This window comes from Populus trichocarpa, chromosome 9 (genome assembly GCF_000002775.5).
Source record: "Populus trichocarpa isolate Nisqually-1 chromosome 9, P.trichocarpa_v4.1, whole genome shotgun sequence".
Lineage (NCBI taxonomy): Eukaryota > Viridiplantae > Streptophyta > Magnoliopsida > Malpighiales > Salicaceae > Populus > Populus trichocarpa.
In genome coordinates, this window is record NC_037293.2 from 6,232,080 (window position 1) to 6,254,690 (window position 22,611).

At 32.1% G+C, this 22,611-nt stretch overlaps 3 protein-coding genes across 5 annotated transcripts; 1 reads left to right on the forward strand and 2 right to left on the reverse strand.

Moving 5' to 3' along the window:
• The first annotated feature begins 146 nt into the window (after window positions 1-146).
• Window positions 147-4,217, forward strand: LOC7467336 (actin-related protein 7). The gene is made up of 7 exons (XM_006379031.3): window positions 147-369; window positions 559-780; window positions 884-1,025; window positions 1,433-1,677; window positions 2,614-2,797; window positions 2,938-3,005; window positions 3,846-4,217. The coding sequence occupies exons 1-7, from the start codon at window positions 292-294 to the stop codon at window positions 3,996-3,998; spliced, it is 1,092 nt and encodes a 363-aa protein (XP_006379093.2). The 5' UTR covers window positions 147-291; the 3' UTR covers window positions 3,999-4,217.
• Window positions 4,218-8,301: 4,084 nt separating this feature from the next.
• On the reverse strand, window positions 8,302-10,200 carry LOC7467335 (cytokinin riboside 5'-monophosphate phosphoribohydrolase LOG1). Of its 3 annotated transcripts, none has more exons than XM_052455852.1 (7): window positions 9,866-10,200; window positions 9,617-9,714; window positions 9,479-9,509; window positions 9,292-9,391; window positions 9,097-9,167; window positions 8,836-8,979; window positions 8,302-8,640 (listed from the first exon to the last, which is right to left on the reverse strand). In XM_052455852.1, the coding sequence occupies exons 1-7, from the start codon at window positions 9,881-9,883 to the stop codon at window positions 8,551-8,553; spliced, it is 552 nt and encodes a 183-aa protein (XP_052311812.1). In that variant the 5' UTR covers window positions 9,884-10,200; the 3' UTR covers window positions 8,302-8,550. The 3 variants fall into 3 exon arrangements, with proteins under 3 accessions (XP_052311812.1, XP_052311813.1, XP_002313309.1); XM_052455853.1 differs by having other exon boundaries at window positions 9,097-9,190; window positions 9,240-9,391; window positions 9,855-10,196; XM_002313273.3 differs by having other exon boundaries at window positions 9,855-10,191.
• A 5,445-nt stretch (window positions 10,201-15,645) lies between these two features.
• LOC7482285 (polygalacturonase QRT2) lies at window positions 15,646-19,454 on the reverse strand. The gene is made up of 9 exons (XM_002313272.4): window positions 18,905-19,454; window positions 18,655-18,786; window positions 17,965-18,132; window positions 17,826-17,846; window positions 17,487-17,694; window positions 17,264-17,345; window positions 17,008-17,116; window positions 16,122-16,238; window positions 15,646-16,004 (listed from the first exon to the last, which is right to left on the reverse strand). Exons 1-9 carry the CDS (start codon window positions 19,232-19,234, stop codon window positions 15,786-15,788), a joined length of 1,386 nt encoding a protein of 461 aa, XP_002313308.4. The 5' UTR covers window positions 19,235-19,454; the 3' UTR covers window positions 15,646-15,785.
• Window positions 19,455-22,611: the final 3,157 nt, after the last annotated feature.

Genomic DNA, 22,611 nt, shown 5'->3' on the forward strand with positions numbered 1-22,611 from the left:
AACCTGGGAAGATTTTGTGATTTAAACAATAAATAAAAAAGAAAATAAAGCACTGCTAAATATATTAAAATAATTATTTTTATTTGATATTATAACATATATAAAAATAAAAACAAAATACAATTTTGTTTTTAAACAGACAGTACCACCGAGAAAAACAAACACAACCACGTACTGGCATTAGCCAGCAGCGTTTTCAAATTGGACTACCCGCTAATAAAGAGAAAAGAGAAGAAGCTAAATATAAGCTCTCCCCTCCAGTAACAGCAGCAACTCGAGAGGCGCTTAGCAATGGAGGCGGCGGTGATAGACGCTGGTACTCAGCTCCTTAAAGCCGGCACAGCAGTTCCAGATCAAGCTCCGCCCATGGTAACAATAATCATCCCTCCCCTCCCTTAGGGTTCCCTAACAAAATCACAGCCAACAACAATTTATCTTCTAATTTTTACCTTTTCACTTCTTTTTAACTATAATTTTATAATTTTAATTTCTATTAGGGTTTTCATTTCCATTAGTCTTTTTTAAATTTGTATTAAAATTATTTTATTGTTTGAGTAGATAATTCCGAGCCAAATGAAACGAATGGTGGAAGATGGAACATCGGGTGATAATAATGAATCCGTATTTGAGGATGTAACTGTCGATCCTGTTGTTCGAGGTTATATAAGAGATTGGGATGCGATGGAAGATTTGTTGCATTATGTTTTATACACTAGTCTTGGTTGGGAAGAGGGAAATGAAGGCCAAGTTTTGTTTACCGATCCGCTTTGCACTCCCAAGGTTATTTAACACCTTCCTTTGACATTCCTTGCCTAATTTCTTTGTTTGTTAGCATGAATTTAGTAAGAGAGTGTGAAAACCTTATTGAATTTTTATATTACAGGCTGTTAGAGAACAATTGGTACAATTGATGTTTGAGACATTTAATGTTTCTGGGTTTTATGCATCGGAGCAAGCGGTGTTGTCTCTTTATGCAGTTGGGCGTATCTCTGGATGCACCGTTGATATCGGTCATGGGAAGATTGGTATGTAAAACCTATCTCTTTAAAGTTTAAGCTAATGGTTTTTTCCATTGGATACCTTCACTTTCAATCATTGCTTGCAATCGATGTGCATAAATTTCATTTTCTTGTTATGCATGAAGAGTGTTTCTGGTACTTAACTTGTCCCTCATAATGTAAGCGTTTGATGATGAAAACTGGAGATGGAGGTTTTTGTAAAGCTTAATTTGCTTGGTGGTTCGCACTTGATTATCACCTATTTTCTTTCTTTATTTTCCATTTCAAATAGCTTTTGAACATGAGTTTGTAGTCCTTTAGTTAGCTTAAGACATAACAAATACTAAATGGGTAGTGAGTACCTTTGTTTGGGTTAGTTTTCTGGCTGAGGTGTGATCTCTCTCTCTCTCTCTCTCTCTCTTTCGTATTGCCAGATATTGCACCAGTACTTGAAGGTGCTGTTCAGCACATTGCTTCAAGAAGATTTGAAATTGGTGGTGTTGATTTGACGAAGTTACTTGCCCAAGAACTGAGTAAATCTAATCTTTTGGTGAATCTCAATGCATCTGATGCTGAGATGTTAAAAGTAAAGTACTCCTGTTGTGCTGAAGACGAGCTTGCTTACGAGAAGACTCAAAGGTCAAGTGATACAGAGGAGCATACCCTTCCTGATGGACAGGTTTGTTTTTGTGTGTTGTTTTAAAAACTAGCCTAGTCCAATCAGGTTCAACCTGGGTGTTCAAGCTATGATGTCAGAATTGTGCAATAATTAAGGGATCTAATAATGATAGTAAGCTACTTTTATGTGATAAAGTTTTCTTTTAAGTTTAATGCCTTGGATGGTATATGTATAGTGTGGTTGCGGTTGCTTTTCAAAGTGTTTTTCACTTGGAAATACATTAACATAATGTTTTTTTGTTTTTTTAAAATTATTTTTGACATCAGCACATCAAAATGATCTGAAAACACCAAAAATTATTAATTTGAAGCAAAAAAAAAAAAATTCAAAATTTTTCAATAGCGTTTTTGAAACGCAAAAACAAATAGGCCTGCAGTATGTGGAATAGTTAAGCTAACACGTAGTATAATGGCCCATTCGTTCAGTGGCTCACTTTCACTCTCCTGATCCATGTTCAAACTTTTATTTCCCTGGCTGTCTTTATAATTCAACATCACCCAAATGACTGGGTTGATATATCATTTTCTTCCCTGTTCACTAGTTGACCTGCAATTAGTTTGAACCAACTGGTTCTTTGACATCTGTTTTGATGGGAAAATTGGACAGAGTCCCAATTTCATGCGGTTTCATGGTCTCTTGATCCATGTGGCTGGTACCATCAGGAGCAGGCCTCAAAAGATTGCTTTCTGGTGCTAAGATTGAATGTAAATTATGTGATAATACAGTACCTTGATTATGTAAAACTCTTGGAACTATTTTGGGTGAAAAATGAGATTGGAACGTGTCTGACAAGTGACTGCAAGGGGAGATTCTCCTTTTGTGCCGAAAAATAATTTTCTAGCCTAGGATTGCTTTTGTTAATCTAGTATTAGCATATTCCTGATTGACGCTTGATATGAAATATAGGAATTCAAAACTGCTGTGAATGTTTGTTAGGTGATTAGAATTAGAAGAGAAAAATATACAATTGGTGAGGCATTATTTCAACCATCTATACTGGGTATAGAGGCACTTGGAATAGTTGAGCAGCTTGTACGTAGTATTTCAACTGTTTCTTCAGAGAACCACCGCCAACTGCTGGAAAATACTGTACTTTGTGGTGGCATAACTTCTATGCCTGGTGAGTTTATTTATTTTTAATTGAAATCTATGTACAGTAGTTTAAACATGATGCCCTTTTGCTGCTGCATTCCCTTCTTGATCAGAAGGAATTTGTTGCTTGGGACAGCTAAAAAATTGTTATACTGATGCCCTCTGCAGGTTTTGAAGATAGGTTTCAGAAAGAAGCAAGCCTGTGCTCATCAGCTATTCGTCCTTCACTTGTAAAGGTAAGTGATCAGATAGACTTTTATTTATGTATTTTTCCTGAATTTTTGGGGTTTCATGTTTATTGTGTGCATGTTTTACCGTAATTATCCTTATGTTGGCCCTGTGATGTGAGGATGCTGATTGGTGGTGGGATTGACATGAGCGAGGCAGCAATGGGAGCACTTTGCTTCTTTCCTGCTTGCCGGTGCATAACAATCCTCAGATGTTTAGGATTTTTCTAACTCACATGTTCTGTCCGCAGTTCGGCACATAATGCTTTCGTGTTTATGTGAGGAAGCTGCACGTTGTCCCATTGTAGATTTTCTTTGTGAAGATTTCATAAGGAAACATATTTTAAAAAATTGTCAGTGTATCAAATTCTTTTTAGAAGTATACTTGTTTGAACATTAGAGGTTTTATAGAGGGATTCTTTTGATTTAAAATATCATAGATTATAAATGAAATCACCCTTTCTACAATGTTTAGATAGATTTAATGCTTTTGTTACTTTTAGTTCAATATCCTCCATGCTAATATTACCAGTATTTCTAGAAGGAATAAATGAAACAAGACTACGTTACAGGTTAAAAGTTCATTAAATGGTAAACTATATTCTATCTTATATATAGTTTCAAGACATTTGCTTTATAAGTTTGTCATCATAGACTATGTCTAACATTTTTTTTCTTCTAATTCCCATATATTTTTTCACACACCTGTTTACGAGTGATAGTGATAGTTGACAGTTTTCTCCTCCTGGAAGTAGTGGACATGGTTTTCCTTTTCCTTTGTGCTTTATGTTCTTTTGGTACAGTCTCTTATATAGCACATTTCAAAATTTGTATTTGTGTTCACTACAGCCTCCAGAATATATGCCCGATAAGTTGACAGAGTACTCTGCATGGGTGGGAGGTGCCATACTAGCCAAAGTTGTGTTCCCTCAGAATCAGCATGTTACCAAGGGAGATTACGATGAAACTGGACCATCCATTGTCCATCGGAAATGCTTTTGACCCGTTTAATATGTGTGAGTTGCTAAATGTTTTTTCTATTCCTACTTGTATTATGGTAGATGGCTAGGATGGCACTGAACAATAGACTAGTAGGATTATCAACTTGGAAGAAATGCCAAATAATATTGTCTGTGTTTGTAGTTTTTCTTCATTTTTGGACATTTCATGGATCGTATGATTCAACAGGATTCCATTTAACCTTAAAACATTTCTTGTTTACAGTGTCGTCTTTACAGAAGTCTGGTAGCTGTTATTTGTCAGCAAGTAGGTAATCTTTTACGTGGGATTAGATTTAAAACAACGTGTACTTCTTGACATTTCTGAAATGACCAACAAGAGCTATATTATATTATTATTTCAGATATTACATTAATAGGGGCAAACTTAAGGAATTGAATGGGAAGACTGAAAACTCTGTTCACTCATCCGTGTATGCACCCACTCACACTTTCTTCTCACCATAGTTCTGTTGACCTATGTTTCCTGGGTCATGTGGTCTGGTGTTCAATTCCAAATCCAAGCAACCAGAGTTCAATCATTGGTATCAGCACAGCACCATAGTTCCACTGTATGCATTAGTAACCAGCTCTGCTCCCGGTTCTTCTTCTTTGTCTAAGCTAGGTGCCCAAGTTACAGGATTTTAATTTTCCTTTCTTAATAAAGCCTAATCCTATGTTTATTAATACAGTGGTAGGTTTATTAATCCTTCCACCAACAGATCATTTTAGCTGAGCATCGGCATGTGGACGACTATAAAGGAAAAAGTCAAGGAACTCCTCCATTGATGATAATAATCATACCAAATTCAAATGATTGAGAATTTGATTAGATTGCCACACCTACTACTTTTTAATAAACTCTTGTCCTTACTCTTTAGTATCTATAGTCTACTCTTGTCCTTGCTCTTTAGGATCTATAATCTTCCCTAAATATGACGATGTTTCTGCTCACCCTCAACTCGAAGTGGACTGTTTTAGGACCTTGTTTTATTAACTTGGACGAGTAAAACCTGGAGGTTGAATTTCTGGGTTATTATAAATAGTCCCGGATTTTATTTTTCTGAAACCTACGATGTTTCCTATTCCTATCGAGTCCGAGACCTAACCTGAGTTCTTGTCAAGTTTAAAGGAACCCTCTGAGATCCGCTGATGCTCATGCTAAACTGATGAGTTTATGGATTTATAGTTTTCATGGAACAGCCCATTTGCTTATTTTGTAACATTCGCTCATAGTTTCGTAATTTATTTTTAACTAAAATTTTGCTGCCACTTGGTAACTTGAGTAAACATCACTTGAAATTCTATAAAGAAATAAATGTTACGCTTATAGGTGAAACTAATGGTAGAAAGTAGAAACACTAGTGATGGCCATGGATACTGTATCCATGGATCAGGTTTTGTATTATTCATTTCCAAATATAAATCCAAAATAACTAACGTGATTAGATATGAATTTTTAATATATCAGTCTAATCCAATCAGATTTCGGGTACTCATGACTCAAATCTAAATCTTACATGAACTTGAATGTTATAATTCGTAACTATTTGATAAATAATTAGCTTGATATAAATATAATTTTTTCAAACTTTAAGGTTATTTGTTTATTTTGAGTCGGGTGGATCAATATCTATACCCAACCTAAAAACCGATCTTTTGCTTTAGAGTTTTACATGAACTTGATCAGGTCTAGAGAATTTCTATCTATTTGGTCGATATCATTTGGGTTCGGGTGAAATTCCCATGTATGTTTAGTATTGTGGTGCATAATCCTTTTCAAAAGTGTTTTTTACTTGAAAATACATTAAAATAAATTTTATTTTATTTTTAATATTAGCACATTAAAATTATCAAAATACACTAAAAAAACATTAATTTAATGTTTTTTTTAAGTGAAACATATAAAAAAACAAAAACTATCATACTTTTAAACAATTGCTTTGAAAACAGTTGCTTTGAAAGGTTGACAATTTAAATTGCTATGACCAAACATTGCACTTTTATATAAAAATTTAGAAACAAACTTTTATTTAATTAAATGATAATAAATATAAATACGTTAAAAAAATAATTGAAATAATTGAATAAAATTAAACAAAAAAAAACATTAAATAGGGTTGCAGAAAAAGAATGCATACTAAATAAAATCAAAATCATTCAGGACTTCATTCAAAAAGATTTTAAAAAATATTGAAATTTATTTATTTTAATTAACCTCAATCAAAATAAAATACTCATTGGGTTGGGCATCCAACACATTTATTTATTTAACTAATCTTGTTTAGTTAAGCTCAATTTAATTAAAAAATAAATAAAGTTATTAGAAAGAGCCAGTTGGGTGGCCCAACACTTGGCCCATAAAAGGAAAAGCCATGCGTGTTATTTTTTGAAAATGACCTAAATAACAGATGATATATTGTTTATTCTTTTTTTTTTTTTAAATAAAAATAGATGACGCGCATCTAATTTTTCAGAAACCAGCCGTCAAGGAGTGGTAAATAAATCATGCAATAGTTTTCTAAACCCAAAATTAATCCAGGTTTCTTTACCCAATGTCAATTTAGTCCTTTTTTGTTTTAATTTTGTGATATTAAAAAATTTAAACATTTTTATGTAAAGCAAAATGTGTTTCTTAGACTTCGAGAACCCTTAAAAGAGTTTATAGAGATAAATTGTCAATACAAACAATCCAATACGGAAGGAAGGATTGAATAAAAAAAATTAACGTTAAAAAAAAAAAACTAAATTTTTTTTTTTTGGCATGGTGCGAATCCCCATGCCAATGGTAAATGTCTACAGGAAAAGGAACATTGAATTCCTTGAGTGGCATTGTGTTAAGAGCAAGGTACTTTGTTAAAAGTAGGGCTGAACTGGATTTTGTTTTTTTTAATGCGTATCTCGATTAATTTTACGAATCTTGAAATTCATAATTTAATTAATTAAACTATCCAAGTATAAATAGCTCTTTTTTATTACTATTTTCAATAACAATGATATTAATAATAATATTAAAAATTATTATTAATATTTTCATTAACAATGAAATTAATTTTTTAAAATTAAATTTATCACTAATATATATGGTTTATATTCATGTTGTTTTTTTCAAGTTTATACTTTGTAGGAATTTGACCAAACCAAGGGATACTTTAGATCTCATTAGTCTTGATAGCATTGACCTAGTTTTATATTTAAAATATTTGTGTTAAAACATTTTAATTTCATAATATTTTGATATTTTGTTTAAGTTGAATTACTTTAAGTTAAAGATCTATTTAATCTTGACTATTTAGAAATATTTTAAATTTTAAAATTATATTTGATAGACATTGTGTTGGTATTGCATAATTTATAATTAATTTATCTTGAATTTGAATTATATTTGTTGAATATATATATATATAAACGATATACCGAAACACTCCAAAACTAAAATATTTCATTTCAATTAAAAAAACAAAACATTTACCGAAACGGAATTAACAACCTTGTTTCCTGCTGCCACCAACTAGATGGCTGGGCTGAACTGGATTCTTAAATCACCTGGTTAGAACATGCGGTTCAACGGGTTTAATTCCCACAACCTCTTATTTCAAACATTTGATCATGTCACAACTCCATGAGTAGATAGATGTCTGCAACACCCGATCACTATTTTTAGACTTTTGTTCAAAATTCCAAAACCACTTGATGATATTTTAATGTTTCGTTCTGGAAAAGACATCCCAACGACAATGTCTTTTGGTATCTCTACAAAAGCTGAGAAAGCGCCAAACAATCTATAAATAAGAAAAATAAAGATTTGGGAACCAAAGTCATGGCTATGCCATCCATCTGGTTACTCCTGTTGCCTATCATCCTAGCTTCACGTGTTGGTTTTTCTTTTTTTTTGCCAGTTTCTTCACTGAGCTCTGCACCAGAGAAAAACCCTACACTGCACTTCTATTTATAATTTGGTGGTTATCAAAATAGGAGTTGAAAAGGGACTAAGCTACAAAGCTGTCAACTATGCTTTGGGACCCAATGCATTCAGACCTGGTGGCAATCCAGCCAAAATTGATGGCTCCAAGCCACGCATCAGAAGCTAAAAAACAATTTGGGTCCAAAAGCAAGTGGACAAATTAAAGTCCTGTTGCCTCTTCCTATCCCATCCCCTAAGAAAAGTAATCCCCACAAAGAACAACAATCTATCATTCAACCCCTCTCAGTAGTTTCTCTGCCCTCTCCCCACCACACCTTGTGATCCCGAGTCACAGACTGTATGCTTTTTTGACATGGTCAATGGCCAGAATATGACAGAAAGGTGAAGAAAGTACTCGAGAATCTCTTATTATTCAATTGGTTTAAAGAGAACTGGAACATACATGTCATTATAAATATACAGATGGATGGGTGATTAAGATATGGGATCGATCTTTAGACTTCCCCACTGAAGAGGGATTTGTTATCTTGCTGTCCTTTTCTTTTCTTTTTTTGATTAAAATGGGACTGCACCAACACATTTATCTTTTCTTTTCTTTTTATACACAAACGGATCATTAAGATCTTGGATCCTAGAGGTTCCCACTTGCAGTAGGCTCTGGTAATTGGTCCACTTCCCAACTTTGTCTGGGTGCAACCTTGTCATGGACAGGTGCGTACTCCTGCGACATAGCAATCAAAACAATAACAAATCATTCCCTGCTTCTATCTGAAACCTTGCCCTGTCATCCCCTAAAATAATTCAGCAACCAACTCCAATACTTGCATTAATTATGCTAATACACGCTCAAACCCAAACCTATATTTTACATGATATACATAAAAGAAACTGAGGATCGACTACTTCCCTTTTATACCTCCATTTTCTTGATAAGTTCAGCTGCTGTTTCTGCTATAACCACTATGTGCCTTGCGGTATCATTTATGAAGCCTTCTTCAACTCCCTTGTCAAATAAGGCAAGCAAGCTGTTATAATATCCATCCACATTTAACAGTCCCACCTGGTATAGAAAAGTGAAAATGAAAGAAGAAACACAGTACCTATCAAAAAGTATATTCTAAATTGTAAAAATATTGATGGAAGGTATATAGAATCTACAAAGACCATTTGATCTTACTGGTTTTTCATGAATTCCAAGCTGAGACCAGCTGATTATCTCTAACAGCTCTTCCATGGTTCCATAACCGCCTAATGAAAAGATTACACGAAAACTTGATTCAACATATGCGTGTGTGGTGTGTGGTGTGTGTGTGTGTGTGCATGCATGTATATTTTATGCATGAGTAGTTGCTTTGAATGAGAATACATGTACCAGGAAGGGCAATGAAGGCATCGGCATGTTTTGCCATTTCTGCCTTTCTTTGGTGCATGTCTGCAACAGTTTTCACTTCTCCAACGGCTTCTCCTGATATCTGGCAAGTAGAGCTTTAACTCCATTAAGATGCAAGAAGATGTTAGACGGTACAAAAGCATGAAATAATAGGGATTGAACAGCATACCTCATGAGACATTAGAGCCTTAGGAATCACTCTATATAAACAAAAATGAACAAGCATGTTATGTTTTCTGGCAACGGCCAAAAGAAGAGCGAATATTAAAAGTAAAGAAATTAAAAGTTAGTGATAAATATGGAGTACCCAAGAACATGGCAGCCTCCATTGAACACGGTTCGTGAGATCAAACCCATAAGACCTGCACTCCCCCCACCATAGACTAAATCAATCTTTCTCCTAACCTGGCAATTATTACAAGGAAAAACATCTGGTAAGCAACATACAAAACCTCCTGACATAGAATATGTGTGTTCCTTACAAACAGAGAGCCTGTATGCAATTCTTTGATTTGTAATTATGACTTGATAATTATATATATTACCAGCTGTTTACCAAGCTCAAGAGAAGCATCACTAAATGAAGACTTGTATCCAGCTCTACTACCACAAAAGACACAAATCCTTTTGAACCTTCCTTTTTTTTCACTTCTTGCAGATATCCCTTCTTCTCCTTCCATTCTCCAAAGAAGAATAATATAAAGAGAAAGGTGATATGGGGGAGAGAGGAAAAGAAAAGTAAAGAAAGAACGCAGAAGAGATTACGAAGGAGGATATTGTATGTGCGAGGGAAGCAGAAGGGACACTTTGCTTTTGAATCTCCACAACTTCACCCCCTCTAGGACCCCAACCTCTCCTTTTGGCCGTCGTGTTTGTAAGCGTTATATTTTTTTAAAAAAATGTTTTTTACTTAAAAATATATTAAAATAAATTTTTTTATTTTTTAAAAATTATTTTTAACATAACCTATTAAAATAATTTTAAAATATTAAAATAATAAATAATAATTTTTATCAAAATTATTTTTAAAATATGAAAATAAATCATTTCTACTCGGTTGGAGAAAGCCCATCTCCATCTCTCCTTTCATCTTCCCCATCCGTTGCAGTTAATTTTCTTTCCCAACTATAACTGTTAAGGAATCTTTCATGGAATTTTAGACAAAGTATATCTACACGGACCATGCCAGTGCTCTTTCGACCTCTGTGCCCCATCTTTATCATTTTGCTGTCCTTCTCTCTATCCCCACCCCATAACAATTACTATTCTTCGTAAGCACATGAGAAAAAAAAAAAAGTTTGTATTTTTCTTATTTATTTTTGTATTTCAAAAATACTTTTAAAAAAATTTTAAATTTTTTATTTACTTTAAATTAATATTTTTTTATGTTTTTGAGTCATTTTGATGTTTTAATATCAAAAATAATTTTTAAAAAATAAAATTATTTTAATATATTTAAAAAAACACTTTAAAAGTTAATCACTATCATATTCCTGATCACAACAATTTAAGTAAGTGATAATCCACTCTGTTCATAGCTCAAACGGCACGTTGACTTTCATCAGTAGTGTCCAACGTTTCTTTTCTTATTTTTTTTAAGATAAATTTGATTCCTTTCCTTATTTTTCTCGATTTAATAGGATTTTCAAATTCATCACAGAAACCCCTAAGTAATTAGTTCATTGTCAGATCATTAAACTATGAAATTCCCATTTGTTGGCTTATTCGCTTTAGAGTAACTATAGAAGGGAGAATTTGATAGGTAAACTTACTGTGTCTGTTCATATTGTGATGTAATTTTTAATTTGAAAATTAATTAAAATTATTTTTTTATTTTTTATTTTTCACATCAATATATCAAAATAATAAAAAAATATTTTTTAAATATTTTTTTAAAATAAATACATTTTTAAAAAACATCGAAAAACAAAAGCTATTCTTACACCTAAGGTCATATGGTTATGTAAGAGAGGAGAGCTAGAGTTAGAGCTAAAATAATTTTTTTTTTTTAAGACCACACATATAATATATATATATATATTTTATTGATCTAGATTTTGTTTTTAATTCTTTTTTATTAGAATTTTCTTTTTCGATTTCATCTCTTAATATTTTATTGATCTAGATTTTGTTAATCTTTCGGGTCACAAGTTTGAAAGATTAGACCGGGTTAGTTTAGATCTTTTTTTCATTTTTTTTTTACAATTGATTTCTTCTAATTCCATCCTTCTATGGAGTTATCTTGTTTTCATATATCAGGTAACATGTTTGGCGTATTAACCCTGCTTTTAACCTGACCCAATATTTTTTTTAATTAATTCATTTTTATTATTGTCTATTTTTTATTATATTATTAAATTAATAGAGGTTTAATCCAATTCTCAAATTTATTTTACTTTTAAAAAAATGCTTTCATTAACTAAATATTGTTTTCCGTGGTTAAAAAAATTGGTTCGGCCGTGGCGTGTTACGTGCCACCAATCTAATTCATGTATATAGGAGATCAAGAAATTAGTGGGAAATGGGAAAAGTCTATACGCTGAAATATCAGTTTTTGTCTTTGACTAAAAAATGAAAGTCAAATGGTTATTTTCAGATCGGAGTTTTCACTTTTCAGTCTTGAAATGATATGGCATGGGATACTAGTAAATGTTTGTAAATTGTTTTAATATGTTAATATCAAAAATAAATTTTAAAAAATAAAAATTATTTTAATATATTTTTAAATAAAAAATATTTTAAAAAACAACTATTATTACAATACCAAATATACTCCAAACATGCAATCCATACACGTTATAACTTAGACATTGGTTTACAAGTTTTAAATTGGAGAATTCAGTCTTCATTAACAGGATGTTTGTGCAATGAGTGGTTTTATTTGATTCCTTTCCTTATTTTTCTCGATTTAATAGGATTTTCAAATTCATCACAGAAACCCCTAAGTAATTAGTTCACTGTCAGATCATTAAACTAACTATGAAATTCCCATTTGTTGGCTTATTCGCTTTAGAGTAACTATAGAAGGGAGAATTTGATAGGTAAACTTACTGTGTCTGTTCATATTGTGATGTAATTTTTAATTTGAAAATTAATTAAAATTATTTTTTATTTTTCACATCAATATATCAAAATAATAAAAAAATATTTTTTAAATAATTTTTTAAAATAAATATATTTTTAAAACACATCAAAAAAACAAAAGCTACTCTTATTCTACTATGTTACCGGTAGATAAGGTAAACAAAATATTGTATCTTGTGAAAAATTATTATACATATATGTCTATCACCTAAGATCATATAACCACGTAAGAGAGGAGATCTAGAGCTTGAGCTAAAATATTTTTTTTAAAAGAGAAAATCCTTTTTCTTTAAGACCACACATATAATATATATATATATATATAGAGAGAGAGAGAGAACTTTTTACCGGGCCCCAGTGACCCTGTCTCCGCCCCTGCAACCACGGCTTTGATAATTGGAGTTCTGACACCTTATCGTCTTCTTTCAGTTTTCACATGCGTTTATCATTTACGTACGCAGCGCCTAGAAGTACTATCTCTTCTCACTAATTGGATGGATGGATGGACTTTCTATTTATAGCACATATTGTTTTTTAAAGTATTTATTTTTAAAATAATATTTTTGTTTTTTAAAAAAATTAATTTTTAATATCATTATATATAAAAATACTAAAAAAATTAATTACAAGTAAAAAAAATTAAAATTTTAACAATCAGTGTTTTAAACACAATATCAATCACTTTCTAATACTCAAGAAAAATACAAATGATAAACTATAGGAGAAGTTCTTTCTTTCTATTCATATCGTACTTGTTATATAATCCTCCTCCTTCATCTTGATGTAGACGAAGGATATTTATGAAAAGAGCGATGTAACTGTATTTACATTTTTCACAATTGGTTAATTTTAGAAACTTAACGAGAATTGCAAAAATGTTACCGCCCATATATGCATCCAGGTCTAAATATAAATTTTAATTTCATTTGAACTTTGTTTCCTCTCATTTGAATATTTCAAATTCCTTATTGCAAAATAAAAAAGAAAGTGATGAATTAGTGTGTTTTACATGTTAATTTTATCTAAAATACATGTTTAAAAGGGTAAGAAATAAGATGATGACCTCCTGTTTTTAGGCTCAACTACATGCAGAGTCCAAGTACATGTAGGTTTGACAAGCTACCAGACCTGACATTCGTTGGCTCAGCATCTTGCTAGGCCTAAATGGATATGGAACTGATGATCTTTCTTTGCCTCATATTGGATCACAAGACTTCACTTGTTTTTTTTCTCGTTACTGTTAATATAAAATGTTAAGGTTAATGATACTCATTTTTCTAAAAAAATTATTGGAACTCCCCAAGAGAGTTCCTCAATGCCTCCAGCAACCCCAGGAACTTTGGGCTTCTTTCCTAGCAGTAAAAATCTCATCTCTTGTACCGTCTTAAGAATCTTTTATTTCAGGATATCCACCTAATTAAAATGATCTGAAGTTGTTTTTCAGTGGAGCTCAACTGAAGAACAACGCCTTGCATCTGTTCCTTTTGCGATGCATGGGCCACTTTGAGTCTCCTTAGTTTGGCCTCCATAAAAAATTTCTCCACTCTTAGCTGTTGGAAGGCAACTTGATCTACTCTATGTTTGGCAATGGCCTCCATTACTTGGTTCCTCTTGGACATCCAACGCTTCTTGAAATGGACGCACATCATGAAAGTCAACAAAAAAAAATATTTTAAAAAAATAATGGCCATAAAACCAAACTAAAAGGTTAGACGAGAAAGCTCCTTACATTAAAGGTCATTTGTCCAATCAAGGCCAAATAACGGTTATAGTTATCATCATATATCATTGAAATGTCTAAAGGAATTATGAGAATCATCTTCAACTGTCTCACCACCTCTAGGCCAATCTCCTTAAGGAATGACCTTCCACCAACATAAGTCTCCATAAATTGTCTCTCCTCCTCAGTCAAAATGAGGAAAATAAATGGAGCTTAACTAAGAGTGAAGTTGGAAAAGGCATCCTCAAATTTCAGGTAAAAGGGATTGCATGTACCAACTATTAAAAATGATCTTTTACATGTACCAGTTACCAGTCATCATAATCAATAAGAATATATCAAATTGTTAGAATCACGAGATTAGTCGATCATCCAAGACATAAACCTGATACCTAGTTACTTGGATTTTATGGATCATCATAATAAAGATACAAATTCTCTAGTTTTAAGAAAATAACTAGGTCAATTCGATTTCATTTATGAAATAGCCAGTAGAAACGCTTGATTAAGAAAAAGAAGAAGTTATAAATTAAAAAAAAAATACAATTTATTAAGAAATTTGCTGAAGTTCAACCTCTATCTATCTACTGATAGAATCTAATTTCTAAAGAAAGTAGCCATAAAAATAATAATTAGATAAACCTTAAAAATACCACCTACCACCACATAATTCTTAATATCAAATTTACCCTTAAACTTTTAAAAATTCTCAATTAAAGATTTTCATCCCTTTTAAGGCTTTACGTTCATATATATTTTCATCCAAATTATATTATTTTTTATATAAAAGATGATATTATTTTGTAAACAAATAATATTTATTTAACTGATTCTAATAAAAACTTTAAATTGAAAAATCAAAATAGATTAATAATAAAATTAATAAAAGAAGATGCAGTTTAAATATTGTAAACTTGATAATACCCGATGTCATTTGATTAATGTATATATTTATGTTTGCCCAAAACTTTTATATTAGCCATATGGGTGGGTTACTTAATATACATGCTCCGTGGTCAACCAATCGGCCGTGCATGATATTAAGAAATTAATATTTTAAATATTGTATTCTTCTTGAAAGATCCTGGTTGGATTTATTGATATATTATTGTTTGTTTTTATATTTTAAAAGTATTATTTAAAAAAAATTAAATTAATTTTATTTTAAAAAAGGGGTTCTGTTGATATTAAAAAAAGGTTATGGTTTATGGGTTCTCTTAGAACACTTATGAAGAGTCATTTAATATTCTAAATTAATTTTCTGTGAACACTTAAAAGTATTGTCATATAAAATAATATTTATATAATATAGATAATCATTATCATTGCTTTTCTTTTAAATATTTAATTTTTATTATTTTTAATATATTCAATAAAAAATATTATATAATAATTTTACTTAAATAATGCCTAACATGTGGCCTGAGCATGCTTGTTATCTTTTATCGTAGACTTCATTTAAGTATGTTTTGACACGACTGTCACTGAAAAAAAAAATACTTTTTTCTGCTTTTTGAGACCTAAATTACAGAGAATATAATTATAAATAAAATAAACACATTTTTTATTTATTACTGTTTCTAGAATGAAAAATAAATGATAAATTATTGGAATCTCTAAGATCAGCTAGCATGTATTAATACAAGAAAGATCCATCTTCCTATCTTACGAGTTACGAGCACTGTGGAAAAACGTCCCCTCTCTTTCTTAAATTAACATTCGCGCATGAAGCTTCGGGCTTCCCGTTTTCTTCGAGTGCTATATTTACATCCTGCAACAAAATCCCTCGACAAGGGATGTTCTTGCTGCAATCAAATTTAACAGCTACATCCGAAGCACTAGTTCCCTTGATGTTCTTGTACATCACATTGCTTATTTGCACAGCCGAGGTCTGCCAATATAGGAGAAGAATGGTTTATGACTTGTGTTCTTTAGATTATTGAAATCTTCATTAGTGCTACTCAAGGGATGATCGTATTTAAAGGTGATGGGGTCAAATGTGCATTACCTGTTCTTCGCATGGACTGTCTTGATCACAGTAGTTTTGATTGATAATTATGGGATTTGTCACATTACGCATGACCACATTTTGAAATACTATGTTCCTGGCATATCCAGAACCTCCCTGCAATTCCCAAGAAATATGAACATAATATCATTAATTCGTCTGCAGTAACATAATCATTTAGCAGACAGCCCACGAAAAACACACCCTTATATACTAATCATTTGCTTATAACACCAGAAATTTATATCAACCATCTAGTACTGCCTCCTCTGTCAAGTACAAGAAGTTATTTTGGAACTAGTGTCATTGCATTGACTGCATTGTTTATAAATTCTAAATGTCAATCAGTCATTTAATCAAAATTAGTAAAGATTCCACTATTGAAGGATGTGGTCAATTATCATGAATCCTAAGTATTGTTCCTACTGTTTCAAAAGGAAAGTAGAAAAATATGCCATCGTATCCACGACCAGCGGGTCAAAGATGTTGCTTTTCACAAATTTAATTTCGTTGTTTTTTGTTTTGGTTACAACAGATTTCTTTCTTTAGGTAGCCTTATTGTGGGCTCCTACGTCTAATTCAGAAATCAGCATATTAATCTTGTGCACGTCCATGTTTCTCAGTGCTCTAGGCCCAAAATTCTACGAGGTCAGGATTGCTGACTTTGCCCCCATTTCAAGCTTAAGTACTGATTGTTTCATACATGCTCGTGCTTAACATAATTCAGCATACTGAATTGCCTCCACAAATATATATATATATATATATATAGACACACACTGTGTGGTATTAATACTATAGATGATTCATCTTTTGTAGTGCATATGACCCTGAAGCTGTAAAGTGCATATGCCCCATAAAAGATGATGAGAATGACTCTAATTACCTGCCAAGTCTTGATTCTGACTCCGTTGGTGGTTCCTGAAATTGTTGCTCTATTAACAAACACGTTTGAAACTTCGGCCCCTGAATTATCTGCTCCCAGGCTACCAATACTGCAAAATAGCCCACAAAGCAAGCCTTAGATTTAGGAAGAAAAATCATGTAAGAAGACTCTTGTACACCTTAAAAGTCAGATTGCATTGGTTGAACTTGGTTAATAATTAGGTAAAAAAAAGTCTATTAGCAGTTGAGATGGAGACCTTATTCCATGACCTGGTCCGCAGGTTATGTCAGTGGCTTCTACATTCTTAGACCCGCTCACTATTGAAATACAATCATCACCTTCAAAACATAAATATCAGTTTATTAGACAATAAGTTTCGGTAAAGGATTCAAATTGAAATTTAATTTTATAAAATATGTTGCTATATCATTTGCTTTTGTGGCTATCAAGCTCGTGTTTATCCAAAGTGGTATGTTTACCTGTCCTTATGACACAATTTCTTATCCTGATGTTTTGGGTGCCGGTGACATGGATGCCATCGGTGTTCGGGCTCGTCCCCGGTGCAATTACCATGAGATTCAAAGCTCTGACATTAACACAATTTTGGAACGAAAGATGCATTTGCTGTGCATTTTGGAACCTCAGGTTGGCTACTATCAAACTCTTGCATTCCAAGAAGGTGACGGCCTGTGAAACAAATATATAGATTCTTAAGAACAAAACGTAAAAGAGAAAACTGAAATACCTCGTTAATCTCCAGGTTTCAGGAGTTAATTTATGGGCTAATAACAAGGTGATCGATAGGACCATGAACTTACAGTTGGTGCATGTTGGCAAGGCTGCAAAAAAGGAAAACAAAGGAAGAGAAGAAGAGACCGTGATTAGGTTTTTTTAAAATACATAGTGGTACCAAATTGATTGCAAGATCAAATGGGAAGATTTAATATTTAAATATACCTGGCTTTTGTTGATTTTGCAAGAATTTTCCCACCATATTTTCCCATTGCCATCGATAGTGCCACCACCTCTAACTCTGAAATTTTGTACATTTTCGAATACGAGCCAATGTCTTCTATCATTCTCATAGTCGCTTACTTTAGCAGACGCTTTGATTGTCCCAAAAATCTGGTGTGTTAAGAAAAAGCAAAAGCGGCTAATATCATTTTTTTATTAATCAATTACAATATTTCAACATCCGTGATTACAGGGACTAAATTAAATTTCATGATGTTTGTGCTTATATATTGAAAAAAATGCATGTAGATAAAAAAAAAAGTAGTCCAAAAGTTCGATTGATTTGCACAAAAGTCTTAACATTTCTATTCAAATATGAATGATGATCCAAATCCATTTAGATATAATGGTCCCCTTTGATTAAAAAGATTTACTTTTTAGTCCCTAAGCTGCAACTTTTTGTGTCTTTAGATGATTTTTGTCGAGCAGCTTTCCAGTGGTAAAACTCTAGCTCTGCTTTAGGATACGCCATGGAGGATCAATACAAACACAAATGCCATTATTTAAGTTGCTATTTACTGCAAGTGCCATTATCTATTTATAGAATTTCCGTGATTCTTTTCTGGTTATTTAATTGCTAATTATATACATCATATTCATATAGAAATACTGTGCATGCATGCTTGAACTCACCTTGAACACAAGATCAGATTCACAAGGGCCTGAAAATGTCACTGGCTTGAGATAATAGATTTTGTTCTTAGGGATCACGATAATGGCACTTCCTTTAGAAGAGCAAGCCTCCTCCCACGCTTTCTTAAATGCCTAACAAAGTGCCAACAATAAATCCCCAGCATTGCAGCCGTAACAAAAGATTAAGATTTAATAACAATATAAATACAATTAATAATATTATATTTCATTTTCATCAAATTAGTTATACCTGACTATCATCTGTTCCATCAGCTTTAGCTCCAAAATCGTCCACATTCACCACCTTTGCTGAACTCACAGGAGCGCTTGCTTGATCAAGTCTGGCTACAACTTTGGCCTCAAAATTGAGTAAACGTGGAAATATATGCTTCAAATCGTTGTCTTTTCTATCAATGGTGCTAAAATATGGACGATAATCTCTCGAATCATCATAGCTATGGGTATGCTCAAGTACATTGGCAACCGGGCTCTCTTGGTAAGTACTGCTAAAACAAGAGACAAAGGAGGGCAAAAGGATGAGAAGCAGGAGCAAATGTCTTGGTGGGTATTGTGGATGCATTTTGTCTACTTTCACTTTTCAAGGAGAGCAAAGGCAGACAAATATTGAAAGATCTGGTAAAGTTGCTACTTGTTAGCTAGAATAATCGGAGGTATGGATGTTAAAATTATTTGTCGTGAGGTGTGCATATATATAGAAGATACACGGATGGACAAAAGTGGACTTGCTTTTCAAAGAGAGAGAGAGAGAGAAGAAAAGGAGGTGAAGACTTCGAAGAAACAATGGCTGCTCAAAGAAAATATTTTATGACTCAGAGAGGTATGGACAGAGATGCAAGAGATTGAGACGAAAGGATTGTTGGGCTGGTAGCCGACTTTTTTTAATTCACAATTCTTTTCTAGCTCTGAAGAAAATCAAAATGGCTATTAAGTTAGTTAGTAAGAAAGTATTAGTCTACCCTCGTACATGTTTGATGCTTGTTCACCCAACATCCACACGCATGGCGATGATCGAGGTGATATGTTACCGAACATAATTTGTATACCTGCTTTAATTTTGTGTGTGTGATTAGGTAACTAATTAACAAATGATGAATTTATAATTGGAACAGATAAAGGAAAGATCAACAAATTTTAATAAATAAAATATATATCCATGATTTGGACACTGTCAATACATTGTAGCCCGGCCCGGATATCTTCTTTTTTCTTAAGCGTTTCAATTTCGAAGCATTTTATACCAGCTAGCTAGAGTGTCTACTGCATGGAAAGTACTGGACAGAATGTAAAATCACTTACAAAACATTAGCTACTTATTTCCTAAACTCCTTTTTTTTAATTCACAAGGTGTATTAATTGAGATTTTTGTAGTTGTATCTGAATTAATTAATATTATTATATATTTATTCGGTCTAGATTTTGGATTCTCACTTGGAAGCTTACCTAAAGTGTTTAAGATTTATTTTCACATATGTTAATATGTTTTAATTGAATTTGATTCATGCCTGTTCTTATTCCGAGAGTGTTACATATTAGCTATAGTAAGCACGTCTGTACTATATCCTTAATTAATTAATTAATTTAATTATAATTAAGGGTAGCTAGCGATCAATCAAATTTATTAACTAATTGTTGAAATTATGATTGCAGCATTTCTTGAACATAGGATTTGGCATAATAATTAAGGTGTTATAATTTGGCACCCATTTATTTATTTCATGATTTTTCGTTACTGGTATTTGACAATTTGGTATTTATCCACCTCTGACAAGCTGCAGGAGATTGCCATGGACGTACAATTTAATGCTGTTGATTTCCAAAAGAGAGACTGGTTTTGACCGCTTACAAATTTGAGCAGGATGGAACGCTTGGAAATATTTGTATGTGTCAACGCTTAATTTCAAGCGCAGAGAATATTTCTGTAGTCAACTTCACCAAGGAATACTTTTAATTAATAAAAAGTGGAAGATCCATTTCCACTCACTGGCGACCCTCTAAAGAATAGATGATTTTTGCTCTTAATTTAGGCCAGTTCTCAGCTGCTTGTAATTTCTAGGAAAGCTGCGCGATACGAAAATCAACAAGTCTTTGAATTGATGGATATTAATATTTTTCATGTTCTTTTAATTGATTCCCATGTGTTGTAGAAAATATTATATATAAAAACATTATCAGCCATGGGTAATATCATCAATGCATTGAAACCTTTTTTATAAAAAAAGAAGAAAAAGAAGAAGAAGCAAAATCAAATACCATAGATATTAAAATTGATATGAATATAACCCCGAGAGGTGTAGCTTAACTGGTCTGATTCTAAGTTTGTTCCTTAAAGAGAAAACTTACATGATCGTTAACTTAAGGGTCCGTGAAATTAGTCGAGCTGCACACAAGCTGAGCCGGACACTCAAGCTAATAAAAAAAAATTGATATGAATGTTGGCCTTTTCTTTTTCCTTTTCTTCTTTACCTGCCACGGAATCATAATCATAATTTTGATCAACATATAAATTTGTATTAAAAAAAACCACATGCTAATATTGTAATCGAGACAGAATACAGGGGCAGAAATAATATAGACCTGAAACTGGGATTTTCTATGTAATTAATTAAGTTAGGGGGAGTTAGCAATATTTTAGGTGAATTGGCCATAAGCGTGAGGGAAGGAGAAGGTAAGATTGTGGTAAGAGAATTGAACTTGCGTGTGCCTCCAAGGGGATTAAAAGAACAAGTAATTGGTACATCACCATCATCATCATTCAGACTTGCCGTGGTGTGTTTGGGAAACAAAGCCGAAGGTATGGGAGGGGGGGATTTTGTGATCTAGGTTTGTTGCCATTGCAACAAGGATTCTCTGTCGTTATGACATAATCAAGGATAAGACTCGAGTTCATGTATTAACCCCCAATATATGAAATGTGTAGTTGCAAAACATGTTACTTTAATTTTAGCTTTTTAAAAAAAATTAAGAAAGTAATCGTTCTCGAAGCAATTTACATTTATTGAAATTTAAGTCCAGTTTTTTTTTTTTTTTTTTGGGTCCAGGACCATCTATATCAGGATCTGAAGATCGAAAGGAAATCCATTACTATAACTTGGTCTTGGAGTTAAACTCTAATTAAATAGATGGGAAATATACTCATGAACCCAACTATATGAGTTCTGATTTTAAAAATAATAAAAAAATCTGAATTGTTTTCTTCGTTGATAGACTATAAATGATTAGGAGAATGCTTTTTTTTTTGTTTAAACTATTTTTTAAAATGTTTTTTGTTTTTAAAAAATATTAAACTCATATTTTTGAAGTTTTTTTTAGTTTTGATATAAAAATAAAAATAAAATTATAAAAATTATTTTAATATATTTTTATTTTAAAAATATTTTTGAAAAACATTCAGCATTATTAAACAAACACCCAAAGTCAAATGAAATTATTAAAAAAATTATAAAAAGTATTTTAATATATTTTTATTTAAAAAGTATTTTTGAAAAACATTATGCATTATTAAACCAACACCCAAAGTCAAATGAAATTATTATTAAATTGCATTCTTGTACCCTACATGATAATTATTAATTTAAAAGATGTCTGATTCGGTATCATCCAGGGAAGGAGATGGAAAAACACTTTTTTAATTATATGATTATAGATTTGAAATTTCTTGAGATGGAATGGGGAGAAAATTATAAATTAAGGAGAACAAATACATTGCAAGTTTTACTTGCCTAAGTGCGCCGTGGAAATTTTTGAACTGCTAAATTTTTCAAGAACAGGTGCTTTGGACCCTAAAATTACGGGAAAGAAATTAAGATCCCGGCTTAGAAAATCAGTTTAAAAAGAAATGTGTGAAAAATTATTTTTTTATTTAAAATTATTTTTTTATTTTTGTATTGTTTTAATATATTAATATAAAAATAAATTTAAAAAATAAAAAAATATTTT

What these genes read in the sequence shown, in the direction of transcription:
- LOC7467335 (XM_052455853.1), bottom strand. Translation starts at nt 9,989, where the DNA reads ATGGAAGGAGAAGAAGGGATATCTGCAAGAAGTGAAAAAAAAGGAAGG. An exon ending in TTGAGCTTGGTAAACAGCTG is followed by an intron (nt 9,715 to 9,854) that starts GTAATATATATA and finishes AATAATTGCCAG; the next exon opens with GTTAGGAGAAAGATTGATTT. An exon ending in TGCATAAAATATACATGCAT is followed by an intron (nt 9,191 to 9,239) that starts GCACACACACAC and finishes TGTTGAATCAAG; the next exon opens with TTTTCGTGTAATCTTTTCAT.
- LOC7482285 (XM_002313272.4), bottom strand. Translation starts at nt 19,234, where the DNA reads ATGCATCCACAATACCCACCAAGACATTTGCTCCTGCTTCTCATCCTT. An exon ending in AATCTGATCTTGTGTTCAAG is followed by an intron (nt 18,133 to 18,654) that starts GTGAGTTCAAGC and finishes TTAACACACCAG; the next exon opens with ATTTTTGGGACAATCAAAGC. An exon ending in GCAAAATCAACAAAAGCCAG is followed by an intron (nt 17,847 to 17,964) that starts GTATATTTAAAT and finishes CCTTTTTTGCAG; the next exon opens with CCTTGCCAACATGCACCAAC.
- LOC7467336 (XM_006379031.3), top strand. Translation starts at nt 292, where the DNA reads ATGGAGGCGGCGGTGATAGACGCTGGTACTCAGCTCCTTAAAGCCGGC. An exon ending in CAGATCAAGCTCCGCCCATG is followed by an intron (nt 370 to 558) that starts GTAACAATAATC and finishes TTGTTTGAGTAG; the next exon opens with ATAATTCCGAGCCAAATGAA. An exon ending in TGGCATAACTTCTATGCCTG is followed by an intron (nt 2,798 to 2,937) that starts GTGAGTTTATTT and finishes TGCCCTCTGCAG; the next exon opens with GTTTTGAAGATAGGTTTCAG.